This window comes from Lonchura striata, chromosome 1, assembly GCF_050655825.1.
Source record: "Lonchura striata isolate lonStrDom1 chromosome 1, ASM5065582v1, whole genome shotgun sequence".
NCBI classification, from domain to species: domain Eukaryota; kingdom Metazoa; phylum Chordata; class Aves; order Passeriformes; family Estrildidae; genus Lonchura; species Lonchura striata.
This window is the reverse complement of record NC_140703.1, coordinates 84,836,429-84,850,144: the sequence shown is the minus strand read 5'-3', so window position 1 is coordinate 84,850,144 and position 13,716 is coordinate 84,836,429. Positions and strand designations below refer to the sequence as shown.

The 13,716-nt window shown below is 38.6% G+C and overlaps 1 protein-coding gene across 3 annotated transcripts in view; it reads left to right on the top strand.

Annotated features, from left to right (window-relative positions):
• The first annotated feature begins 3,412 nt into the window (after positions 1 to 3,412).
• The window catches only part of LOC110479387 (granulocyte-macrophage colony-stimulating factor receptor subunit alpha), a 30,890-nt gene continuing 20,586 nt past the window's right edge, over positions 3,413 to 13,716 (top strand). The window contains exons 1-8 of one of the 3 annotated variants that reach the window (XM_085582391.1): positions 4,579 to 4,721; positions 5,727 to 5,856; positions 5,948 to 6,123; positions 7,465 to 7,604; positions 10,454 to 10,492; positions 11,456 to 11,585; positions 12,842 to 12,938; positions 13,435 to 13,516. In XM_085582391.1, coding sequence (XP_085438517.1) covers positions 5,729 to 5,856; positions 5,948 to 6,123; positions 7,465 to 7,604; positions 10,454 to 10,492; positions 11,456 to 11,585; positions 12,842 to 12,938; positions 13,435 to 13,516 — 792 coding nt within the window. In that variant the 5' untranslated portion in view covers positions 4,579 to 4,721; positions 5,727 to 5,728. Of the gene's footprint in view, positions 5,857 to 5,947; positions 6,124 to 7,464; positions 7,605 to 10,453; positions 10,493 to 11,455; positions 11,586 to 12,841; positions 12,939 to 13,434; positions 13,517 to 13,716 lie in introns of all 3 variants that reach the window. The other 2 variants (XM_085582384.1, XM_085582378.1) reach the window with 2 other exon arrangements.

Genomic DNA, 13,716 nt, shown 5'->3' with positions numbered 1-13,716 from the left:
GGGCACTGGAACAGCTCCCCGGGGAAGTGGTCACAGCACCAAGCCTGACAGAGTTCAAGAAGTGTTTGGACACTGCTCTCAGGCACATGGTGTGACTCTTGGGGCTGTCCTGAGCAAGGTGAAGAGTTGAACTCAATTACTTTTGTGGGTCATTTCCAACTCAGGGTATTCTATAATTCCATCAAGTCTCAAGATGGTTAAAGTCATCTCAAATAGCTGAAATCCCATCATGGAAAATAAATTCTTCTCAGTGATAAAATTCCACTAGATCAGGTTACTGTCAAGACACCATCTTTGGAACTAAATTTTTCTATGGTTCTGTGTTTCTAAATGAACTTTCCATAAAAATTTATTTTTAATGTCTTTTTAAAACAGAACTAGAGAAGGATCCTTCTACTTAAGTTATAATTGAAAAAAGATAAAAAACGCCTGCATTAAATGGGAAAACTAAAGCCAACACTCACTGTAATCTAAGGACAATTAAACAGATACAATCTATTGGATCCTCTCCATCTTGCTTCAGAGTTGATCATGGCTGTTGGTGCACCCCTTACATCCCCAGTGCTTTCACTGTGAAAGCTGCTGAGACAGAAAAGTCATTAAGAAAACTTGTTCACTACCAGCATACTAATACCTATCTATGAAACATTGGAGGTGGTAGTAGGTGTGGAACTAAGGTATCACTTTCCCATCCCTGGGCAAAGACCTCAAAATCAGTGGGAAGAATGGTCAGGCTTTAGAATCTTTTAACTAAGTGACTTGCATGCTCACACATGAAGAAGTCCTTCATTCTGGTGTCCTATGGCTATTCCTCTGTTGTGTGCTAAAAACTAGAAAGCTCTTGATGCAAGGAAAAATTTAATTGTCTACTCTACTATTTGTATTTTTGTGACATACACAAAAGCTGTAACACACCAGTACAGCAAAACACCAGACAGCTCTTCTGAGCACTCCTGTTTTTGTTGGAGCAATAAATTATTCTTCAAGTTTTTTGTGAGTTTTAAGCAATGTTTGGTTTGATACTTGTTGGAAACTGTGGTATTGATGATTCCGAGATTGTAAAAAGTCGCTGTCTTTCTGCCCCATTGCCAAAGAAGAAGTCATAATTTGTCTGTGCTGTTTTCAAGGTTGTTTATTCTTGCTTATCTCTAACATGTTCTGCTGCCCTGCCGCAGCTCTGTCCTGCAGGGCAGCGTGTGGGGCTCTGCCCTCAGTGGGATGTTACAAACATTATATACCAGAAACTACCTGTGCTGTATTTACAATAATGTGCCAATATCTATCATCTGTGTTGAACAATGTGTCCCCAAACTAAACCAATAGAAAAATACCAACACTACAGTGAAACATGGAGGGCATGAAGGAGGAGAAAAAGGACAAGACTCAATTTCCTCCATCTTGCCCCCTTTGAACCCCTAATCTAGAAACCTAAAACTTTACTTTTGCACCCATGCCACACTTAATTATTACTCATATCAAATACTCAGAGCTTGTAATTCATCCTGTAAGATTGAAAACTCTTTTCCATGGACAGAGTTCAGAGACAGTGTCTCTAGGGGCTCTGTACAGGAGGGTTCCTGACCCCTGCCAGGGTCCCAGGCCCTCCAGGGCAGCCAGAGGGAAGCTCTGGATTCCCACAGATACTGTTTCTGCAATGACTTCAATCCCTGTAGAGCCAAAAGTCAGTAAACAGTCCTAGTGTCTCTGCCCAGGTTTCTCTTCTCTCCTTTATTTTTTTTTCTCTTTCTCTTCCTCTTTCTCTTTCCCTTCTTCTTATTTTGCTTCCCACTCCTGAGTGATATCAAGGCCACTAAAGTTGTCTGGTCTCTGAAAGATGACAGACTTTGGTAGCACCCTTAGTAGAACCCTCTTTTCTTAGGAATTCTTAAAATATGTTTCATTTGTTTGCATTTTTGAAAGCCTTAGGTAAGGAGTTTGCTTAAATATAGACAAGTAAAGAAATCCCCTGGGTAGGACAGTTCCCTTTTCTGCAAAAACACCACTGGCCTTCTGAGCTGTTTGGATTGTTCTGCTGCAGTAATTCCAGTTTAAAGAGAAAGCAGCCGAATCAAAACCTCAAACTCCACTCTTCCTCACTGTGTTTCAGAGATGTATATTCTGAGAGAGCACACAAAACCACACTGCTTCCCTGCTGCCTTCTCTGCAGGCTCAAGGGATCTTCATAGTGGGAGTATGGAAAAGCAGGCAAACGAAAATTCTGACTTCCTTAATTTTCCAGAGTCCCATTTGACTCTCCATGACATTTCTTGCAGCTCTGGTGTTATTATTTGGGTACTTGTCACTCCCCTTCTCCATGAAATGCAGTATGTTACCACCACAAAATTGAGTGCTTTCTTCCAAGGATGAGAACACAATGAACTGTGGGGTTTTACATTTTTTGTGATCAGAAATCCTTTCTTCTGTCTATACAGCACAGTCAGTGTTAAAAAAAAATATGTACATGGTTTTGTATGGAATTTATTTAATCTGGAAGTACAGTGAAACTTCTGAAAATGTACTGCTTTTTCCTCCAAACAACTGTAATGGGCTCAGAACTGATGTCCAAGCTTTCATTTGCTTTGTCTGTAGACTTCTATAATGTGATGGGGGTAATCATAGTGATTCTCACCAAAACAAGCTGCGTATTTGATTAAATCTCCTTTTTGGTAGAATATCCACCTATACATACATGCTTGTCATTCCCACCCTTTGTCTCTTAGATAAGCTTCAAAAAAATTTTGTCACAGCATATGAAGAGAGTGAATGTCCATTAATTGGTCCTTGTAGAGCCAACATTGCATTAGGTCTTTAGCTCTGGAACCACAAAAGACCAGGCAAGGCTCTGTTGATTCTCTCATGGTTCTTGATTCTATGGATGACTGAAGTTCTGGATGCTCAAAGGGAGTTGTTAATCTCCTCACTTAACACTGAGTTATTAACAGATATGACTAAATGCATGAACACAGCCACAGAGTGACACTTAAGATGTCGGTTCTTTTTTTGTGAGCAGAAGTGAGGTAGGTTTTTTTTTCCTTTTGGTTTGTTTGTTTTTTTTTTTTTTTTGGTAGAGAATAATATTGCAGTCAAAAAGTTTCCAATATGATGAGTAGACTTTCTTCACTTCACCTGTTCACTTTATACAACGTGTTGAGGAGAAGAGGCATGTCAGATATGCACTTTGTGGCGTTAGCTGGCCTCAGCAACAACTCAGTATAACTAATATTTACAATCAACATGAGATAATGAGCCCACAAAATTACTTCCCACTTCTAGCACATCAGTCATCAATTTCACACTCCAGCCAGATCCAGGAAGCAGAAATACTCAAAAGCCTGGACATTTCTGGGTCTCTAGAAGGTAAGCTCTCTTTGTCTTCAAGGAAAGACGTCACTGAGCTACCTTTGGCTTCCTCTCTTGGACATAACTCTTTCCTAGACATCTGTGAATAGCTGATACATAAGAACTACTGCTTCTATGGTTAAATCATTCCATATGCCAATACAGAAGCTATAGGATTGGAATGACCGCAGCATTTCTGGAGCATCCTGGAAGACTACTGAGCAGCAGGTGATTTTTTCCAAATATAGTAGCCAAGAAATGGGAGTGTTAGAAAAGTACATGGACTGTGCTCTTTCCTACAAGTTTTTATCTCCAAGCAGAAAGGATCTGCATGTTTTTCAGAAGAAAATATTGACATATATTGGTGTTTGAAAAATGTAATATTTTCTAGTGATGTTTCAATGTCAGTGTGAAAAAATGAAATTACTTTACATGGATTTTAAATCTCCATATTAAGCAAATTACATTGCCTTCTGTGAAATAAAGCCTTTCAGGGTATATAGGAGCTTTTGATGTTTTACACTGTTGATAATAACCCTCTTCTTTAGAAAATGCATGGCTGTGCCTCAAGAAGGTAAAAAATGCTCAACAGCAGGACCTGGAGCAGCTGTTTTCAGTTGGAAGCTTACTACCTGCAATTTTTTCTGTTTTAGTGGCAGTTTGTAGTTTGGCTATTTTTGCATTGGGAGAAATGAATTGAGGACAAATGCACATCACATTTTTTGACAGCGATATATCTTATCTGAAGACATCATATCCAAGATTTGAAATCCCCTTTTGTCTATCTCCTTACAGAATAATTACAGTTTACATTGTAATTTCCCTGAGAACCCCCACAGACCTGGCTATCCTTGCCCATTCCCTGGAGCTTCCCCCATCCTGCCAAGCTGGGCCCACCCTCAGGCCCATGGCCCATCCCAGTCCCCAAGGATGTGCCTGGTGGTCTGGCTTGAGGCTGCCCTGGATCCACAGCTGCCCTCCATGGAGAACCCTCATCTTCCATCCCCCAGAGATGGCTTGTAAGGAGAGATGCTTTGTACTTCTCAGTATTGTTTAGAGCTCGAGAGAAATACCTGTAAAAGTAAATTTATGCACTTTCTGGATTCCCAAACACCACCATACTCTGGTGCAACAAAAGGGGAAATTTAACCAGCTAACTTCTTGTTCACGCTATAAGAAATCCCGAGTTGGGCAATCACAAAATTTGAGATGAATCATGGGGGAAGTGATGAATATTTATTTTGTAACACTTCCGATGCTAAGATGGTTCCCCAAAACACAAGCGGCAAGGGAGACAGCCCTATTTATAGTTATACAGCTTTTTAAAATATAGTCTTTCCATCTTCTCTGAACCTGAAGATTATAATAGAAAGATAAACAAGGTAAAGACATTTTGAAATAAAAGGTAGGTCCATCTTTTTCTTTCCAATTATTTTGTTTGCTGAGGTATTTACTGAGTCTCTAGGAAGTCCAAGACTGGAGGGATGTCTGGATGTCCGAGACAAAATCTAAAAAGCTGTCAGAGGACTATATGGAACTAAACTGAATGATGTTATTTTTACAAATAAAGTACCACCTTCATGCTAAGAAAGATCCCAGACAAATTTTTTTTTTTTAATTGGGTTTAGTACTGAATTTTTAGAAGTGAGAGACTGTTCCTCAGTCATAGAATCATACTTACAGAATGATTTGGGTTGCAGAGGACCTTGAAGTTAATTTAGTTCCAACCCCTTCAGGGATGGGCTCCAGTACACCTGGTTGCTCAATGCCCCAGCAAACCCAGCCTCGAATACTTCCAAGGATGGTGCATCCAAGATTATCTGGGCAACTTGTTCCATTGCCTCACTGCTTCACAGTAAAGGTTTTCTTCCTTGTATCTGATCTACATCCTTGAAAGCACATGAACTAATGCCCTCAGCAAACTTACCACATTGACATTCAACATTGGGTAATTTGAGTTGATGAATATGACTGTGACCTATTTTGACATTTTCTGCTTGCAGCTATTTACGCACTTGCCTGACATCTACTCATCCCTAACTTTGTACATAGCAGAAAAGCAATCTTTAGACCTTAAAATAGCAGCCATCCAATGTATGTCTATAAAGTACATGCAGTGCTCCTGAGATCACCAGCTCTTTTATCACACAAATTGTTTTGTTTCAGCTATAATCACATCTTTGGAGGATTTATCCATAAAAAAAAAAATCTTCATTGAATCTAGCAGGGAAAATATCTTTCAGTGTTAGCAAAAAAAAATTAAATAAGTAATTCCTAAACCAAACAATAACTATCTGGAGTCTAACATACCTAAGTGTGTGCCATGATCCTCCAGCTTGGAGAATTCTCATGATTTTTTCTCATCATGGATATTCCTGTGTTTGCAGGCATGAATGGGTCAGCCATTGAAAACTTCTCCTGTGTGATTTATAACATCTGCTTCATGAACTGCACTTGGCAGGCAGGAAGGGATGCTCCAGCAGACACACAGTATTTTCTCTACTGGCAGAAGTCAAGGTAAGTAGATCTCTTTGGTGCAGGGAATTCTGATTTCTCATTCAACACATCACAGTGCCTGTGTTTAACTAAAATACTTTGCTGTGTGCAGAGATGAAGAGGAGAGGGAATGTGAGCTTTACATTAAAGACGAAAATTGCAGAAATATGGGATGTATCTTCCAAAATGTGAGCATAGGGATTGAAAAAGCTTACTTCCTGGTGAATGGATCTAGCAAAGATTCCCTGATCCAGTTCTATGATGAGTACATTGACCTGTATAAAATTGGTAAGTAAATAATTTATTTCAGTTTTATTTTAATTATTGTATGAAAATAGTTGGGCATTTATCCCTGAGAAGGAACTGTGTATCATGTCTCAATAAGAGACTGTGGCTTCCTCAAGAAAACCTATTCCCCAAGCAAAAGACAAAGAGGATAATTAAACAGGAAAGCTCCACAGCTGCATTCTGTCTCATATTCTTTAGCAATCTATTCTTATGAGTTTTAGGTTTTTCTCAAGCAAAGTCTACAAGACTTAAAAAACTGTACTTTCCCCTGCTGTCCTTTCAGTGATGGCCAAACACCTCTCAAGAGAAGAGAGAGGAGACTTTTTAGAAGTTTATCTGAGCACTAATTTCTGCTTTTCTTTGCCATTGGGGATGATAACAGGACATCATACTCTGGAGTAAATGAATTAAGACATACAACATACCTTAGGCATGTGGCGCTGTACTTGAAAGCATCCTGTGCAGTTACTGTTACTGCAGCAAAGTCTCACTGGAAATGTCACAAATGGTTCTGGTATTGTGCTAAAAGATTGAACAAAAAAGGCTTTGTTCTATAAGAAGAAATTGAGCTGTAATGTCACTCATGGCAGATAAAACAAGATTGTTCTTTGACCAAGTAGCCCATCACAAACAGGTCAGGCCTGTCCCTAAAGACTGATGTAAAGCAGTATTCTAGCTGTTGCTAAGCTTTCCTCTATCAACCTTTTGTCACCCTTTCTGCCATGAGTGACTGTCTTCTGCTGTTCCAATAATCAAGTCATTGGCATTGATCAAATATAAAGGTCCTCATACTTTTGCTCACATCTGTGAAATGAGGGGCAATACATGAAGAAGTTGGTTAGACTATTAAAAATTGAGTGTCTTTCTTAAATTTGTATGGCTATTTCTTTTGCAAGGAGGGAACAAACTGCATAGTTCACAACAGATTGAAGGCAACACTTTCATATAACAGAAGAATAATGAGGAGGCTTAAATAAAAAAAAAATCTTTGAATTTCTTACTTTAGGGATAGCAGCACCTAGTTGAGCCACAGTAATAAACATTCTCCTAAAACAAAGACAGCATTTTACCTTGCTCCTCTAGAAAAATAAATGGAGGGAATTGTTTCTTTCTATGCTCCTATATCATGTTCCCTGTCTTACTCCCTTTTTTCCCCCCTATGAACCTGTTTACATGATTTAGAAAACTTTGGTCTTTCAACTATTTCTAATAGGTCCTAAGAAAATAGATACAAACAAGTATCTTTCATAGAGGTGTTACTTGCAATTTCACCCTCTTTCATCAAATCAAAAAGTGATCAAGTGATTTTAATTATTTGAATTCTTGGTTATATCATTTCAGAAAAGCTCATGCCTCCATCAAATATCACAGTCAACTGTGATGAAATTAAAAATGATTGCATAATTCAATGGCAACGGCCACAAATAAGTCATTCTAACAAAGACATGTGTTTTAAATATGGAATTAACATAAAGTATAAGGTAAGAATGTCTTCACATACACTTAACATTAATTCATATATTTGCATTTACCAAAACACATGAGTGAAAAGTAAATAAGTCTCTCTTCTATGATGTAGCTTTCCCCATACATAGCACCCTATTAATTGTGACTGCACTTTTCAGGTCCATATCAAATCCTGCTCTGCCATACTGCCCCATCTTTTTAAATTCCTGCCTCCTTGAGTAAGACACTGCTGGAGAGACACTGGATATCTGGGACAGTCCCAAAGGAGAAGCATGGTTAATCAAGATTCAAATATATCACAGCTTTGTCTGTGACAGCACTTAGAAAAGGCACTTCTTTCACTAAAACTTGTTGGAGTTGCCCTGGATTGGAGTATTTCCAGTGGAAACTGGATCTCTGTGGAAGGGCAGAGCTGGGCTTTAAAAAGTGGAAAAAGAAATGTGTATTCACATAAGAATTTTGAGTTAATATAAATGAATTAAATAACTCCATGTATGAAATGAAAATAGCTTACCCAGATATAAGCATCACACCTATGGCCCAAAAGTTGAAGATTTATAATGACAAACAAAAGGAAAATAAATGTGACAGAAAGCAGAAAGGCAGTGTGGTTAAGGACAGGACTTGACAAGTCTTTTGGCAGCAACAGGGAAGGGATGAGCTTGCCGGGCTCCGCTGCAGGGGAAGATGCAAACCACTGCGGCAGAATTGCACCGAGAGACCACAGGGTGGCAGACAGAGACTACAAAGGAAAAAATATTCCTGCGCTGCAACCAGATTTGGCCGCCTATTTAGTGGTTGATTGAAGGCATTCTGGAATTTGGGATTTCTTATTCTGGGTTGGGTTTACTATTTCACAGACGTGTCTTTGCAAGCCCAGCTAAATGCCGTGAAACAACATTACCTCTCTGAATCACTTGGCTGTTGCAACAAAGAAACATTATTGAAAACTCTGCCTGACATTGGAATAAAATCTATTGCAGTAAAGCAACAAATACTTTTTAATAACTTTTAATATATGTAATACTCATTTTATAAAAAATACTCAATACATACCTTGTCTGAACTTTCTAGCTTTTTTTCACCATCATTAGCAGTTTTCACCAAGCTAATTATGTCAAGGTACAGCAATTATTCCAGCAATTGAGCAGTGTAGGGTCCTTTGACACTTATCAGATGCAGCTATAATAACAACTTTGGAAGATTTATCCGTAAAAAATTCTCTGACAAATTTATTGCTTTATCACTGACAACTCTGCTGGGCTGTCCTCTGATGCCTACACATAAGTTCTCTTACTGGTTCATTATTTATCCCAAGACAGAGCCCTGTGCAGACAAGGCACTCCTTTAGACACAGTAGAAGGCCCAGTTGCCCAAAACCGTTTGCAAGGATGCAATCACCCTCCTTGGTGAGATGTATCCCATGCCTGCCCAGTAGCCCCTCTTTCTCAAAACGGAGCCCAAGGTATAGAAGACAAAGCCCTGCCTGTGACAGCAGTTATTCAGCCAGGTGTTGACCTGCTGGATGATTGCAATTCTGCTCAAGCTTTCCCTCTCACTGGAAGGCCTGTGGAGACACCATCTAATCTTCCTGCTCTTAACCATCCCCCTAGTGCTCTGTAATCACCCCTGAAAACTTTCAGGTTACCCCTGCACCAAAAAGAAGAAAAGGGGTTCATTGGCCAGGTATTTCTCCTAGATTGATCCCTGTGCATAATTTAGCTTGACTGCAGATACTAGAAGATGTCCTGGAAGCAGATTGCTTTATAAAATCTTAGAATGGTTTGGATTTGAAGGGGTCTGAAAGGCCATCTAATTCAATCCCCTTGCCATGGCAGGAACACCTTTCACAAGTTACTCAGAGCCCCATCCAGCCTGGCCTTGAACACTTCCAGAGACATGCACAGCTTCTCTGGACAGTCTGTCCCAGTGCCTCACCAGCAGCACCATAAAGAATTTCTTCCTAATATCTAATCTAAACCTACCCTCCTTCATCTTAAGGCCATCCCCCATGTGCTATCAATGCATATCCTTGTGAAAAGTCCCTCTTAAGCCATCCTGTAGACCCTTTAGGTGCTGGAAGGTGCTGGAAGCTCTCCCCAGAGCCTGTTCTTCTGAACAGCCTTCTGCTCAGATGCCACATGAGTATATGCATGCAGTTATTTGAAAAAATAAGTCTGGATTAATTGAGTTTTATTCTAAAATGGTGTATTGCAAAATAATTACAAAAATACATATCTAGTTGTCTAATGGAGAGGACATAGTCTGCAGCCATTTGTTGTGTGTTGTCAGTACATTATGCGGTAGTTTTTACGACTATTCAAATGAAATTAGCAACTTTTATTCTATCAAAAATGTAGTGGAGGGCAATCTAAAATATCTGTGAATCCATGCTAGTTGCAAATATTTTCATCAAAAAGAAAACAAAATATTTACATAATATTTGCAATTACATCAAATGGCACTTATTGTAATGTTAAAACATTAAATGAAAAAAAAATATGTTTATTTCACAGATTTTTTTTTTCCTGATGTCTGTAAGAATAAACTTATAGTTTTCATTTAGGTCTGGTTTGTTTTGTGTTTCAATCTGAAATAAAATTTATATCTCAACTGTGATGACAAGGAAAACAAATCTTTCCATAACAGAATTAATTGCTGTATAAGCTTGGCAGTGTAGATGAATTTGATATTAGATACTAAATGTTAGACAAATCGCAGTTCTTCTGAATAAATCATAAAGTACATAAAAAATAGAATGCAGAAAAATGGGACAGTAGAGAAAAAATAATTATGATTGAAACATTAAACAAGCAATTTTAAAAATAAAGTTAGTTGCTTTTCTTTTTCTTTCAATTTACAGGATAATTCTAAAAGAAAACTCATATATACTTCCATACAGGTGAGTGTGTTTCTTTATTAATCAGCAATACATGTTCATTTCATTGCAACTGTGAAAAGTAAATAGTCTGCAAATACCTTTAAATCAGTATGTGCTCAGTGTCCTATGCTTTATGGAAACCTTATTTATGGATTTCATTAATACATCAAACTGCTAAATCATCATGGCATGTGCAATTTATTATACATTCAGGGTAAGAACTTTATTGCTCTTCTGTAAGTATTTTGAAAAATCTCCCATTTTTCATTATACTGTCCACTCTCCTCAAATATTTGGAACAGCCTTTGAAGTTACACATCACTGACTACAGAGAAAAGATAAAGTATCTCTTAGGAATTCAATTTTGTTTATGAAAAACATAGACCACAAAAGTCCTTTTGGGTTGAAAGTTGTCATCCAGGTATGCTGCACCTCCTTTTGCACATCCACCTCTACACAAAAGACACCAAGAGCAAGAGTATTACATTAAATTCTGGTAACACTGAGTATTGCAGTCATCTACTTATTTTACAGGTTTGGCTGGAAAGTTATGCTTTTTCTGAAAATTCATAATGCAGAGACTGAGGCAGGTGCACAGACACCTTATTCCTCAAATCTCTCAGTTCTAGCAGCACTAAAATGAGATGGTTAAAGATGGTTTTGTACCTATCTATGTGCTTAGGGAATTTATCAATAAATCAAACCATATCATAAGAAATCACAGGTTATACATTTATAGTGTAAAAGATGAAATGCTTCTAGATGTAAAAAGTTACGAGTGTCACGTTATTTTTGAGATACATATTTGTATATAAATTTATATATTATATAAATAATGATTTTTTTTTCTCTGGAACAGCAGTCTTCTTTAATAAACAATGTTTTCATAACCTCTTAAAAGTTTCATTGGTAAATGGCACATGCATATTGTCAACACAGGCGTGGAACAAAGAAAAGCATCTCAGTTTTTTGCATGTTTTTTAGGAAGGGGGAAATAGTAACATATTTCTAAGACCAAATACAAGAAAGAAGTATATCTTGAGAATGAGAGCAGCTGGCAGTGCCTGCTTTGTGAACCCAGCCTGGGGGGAATGGAGTGCACCTATTGAATTTGGTAAGAACAAATCCATGCCCTGGGCTACTCTTCCCCCCAGCAATGTCCTGTCTACCTCACACATTGTCACACACCTATGGACACACACAAGTAAAAAGGATTGGCAAACATGTAAAAAGGATTGGCAAAGGCTTTGCTTCATGCCACACAACAGAGAAGAGTGGGAAGAGACAATCACTCTCTTAACATTCTAACAGTGGAAATAACATTAAAAATTACACCTTTGCAGCTGTAGTAAGTTCCTGCTTACTCCAGGGGGTGGACAAATAGGATAAATGTTAATTCTTCCCATCAGATATTTTTGCTAACGTGATAAATGACAGAATTCATTTTTATACTGAGTGAAAACTTTCAGGCTGACATTCACCACAATCAATCACCACAGCAGATGTTTGACACAGTGTGAAGTTCAGGAAGACTGAGTTCAAGGTGCTGCACCTGGGTCAGGGCAACAGCTGGTGTCAATATAGTCTAGGGGATGAAGGAAGTGACAGTAACTTTTCTGAGAAGGATGTGGGGGTGTTGGTGGATGAGAGGCTGGACATGACCCAGCAATGAGTACTCACAGCTCAGAGAGCCAGATGTGTCCTGGGCTGCATCCAAAGCAGCGTGGGCAGCAGGGGCAAGGAGGAGATTCTGCCCCTCTGCTCTGGTGAGACTGCAGAGACCTGCAGGGCTGCATCCAGCTCTGGGGCCCCAGCACAGGGAGGCCTGTTGGAGCAATCCAGAGGGTCACAAGAAAGATCAGAGGGCTGGAGCACCTCTCACAGTCTGAGAAAGCCTGGGTTATTCTACCTGAAAAAGAGAAGGCTCCAGAGACACCCTGTTGTACTTGTCCAGTACCTAAAGGGGCTACAAGAGAGCTGGAGAAAGATTTTGTGCAAGGACATGTAGTTATAGCTCAAGGGGAAATGGCTTTAAACTGAAAGACTGTAGATTTAGGTTAGATTTTAGGAAGAAATTCTTCACTATGAGAGTGAAGAGGGACCGGCACAGGTTGCCCAGAGAGGTTGTGGGTGCCCCCATCCCTGAAAGTGTTCAAAGCCAGGCTGGGGCTCTAAGCTGGGGCTCTGCTCTAGTGGAAGGCATCACTGCCTAAGGCAGAGTGGCTGGAATTAGATGATCTCTAAAAGTCACTTCCAACCCAAACTATTCTATGTTCTGCAACTCTATAATCTATTCCTCATATGATTACTACTACTACTACTACTACTACCACTGCTATTACTACTAATTTATGAATGGTTCTCTTTCAGGAAGTGAGGAAATTATATCTTCTTCAGTATGGATTTTACTTGGGGTAGCAGTTGCAACACCTTTAATGGCAATCATCACAATTTTTTTCTGCAAAAGGTAACTTTATTTATCTTATTTTCTCTGTGTGTGTAACATCTAAAGCTTTTAAACAAATAAAGTGGAGGTGTCTCTGTAGGATAGGTAAAAGAAACCCCATAAGTGAAACAGAAACAGAAAAAAAAAGTATATTCTCCTATATGATGCATTTTGCACAGAAATATACAGTAATTCAGAGAAGATACAGCACTCTAAACTTTCAAGAGTTAAAATTTTACCCCCACTTTTCACTGTTTGTAGTAACATATCAGGACAAATTTCTTTTTCTGTCAAAGAAGGAAATTTACCACTAGTAAAACTTTAATCAAAAATTAATCTATTACCATCCAAATTATTAAAATTTTGTCATATGTTCATTCTGTGTTGAGATTATGTATATTTTCAGGTCACTTCTAAGAGTAAAGAGGAATATAAGAGCTGGTTCAAGGATGCAATGGTGTTTTCACATTACAGTTATTCAATTTTAATTTTGTATTTAATATGTTTTGATTTCCAGGACTGGCTGTTGGAAGGCAGCATTCCCACAGATTCCAGGACCAAAACCTGATTTTTTTACACTGGCTGATACAAACCCAGAGGTATGTTCTCTTTCTATTTATATATTAAATATGTGAAATACATACAAACTCTACTGGCTGAATTTTTAAACAATAAGGAACTCATTATAGAGGATCACTCTTCTCTTTGCTGTATTCTGAAGAAAAATAAAAGAAAATCAGCAGGTGAGTTTTTTAAGGGCAGTCACTTGCAGTGCTCTTGCAGCAGCACGGAGTTCCTC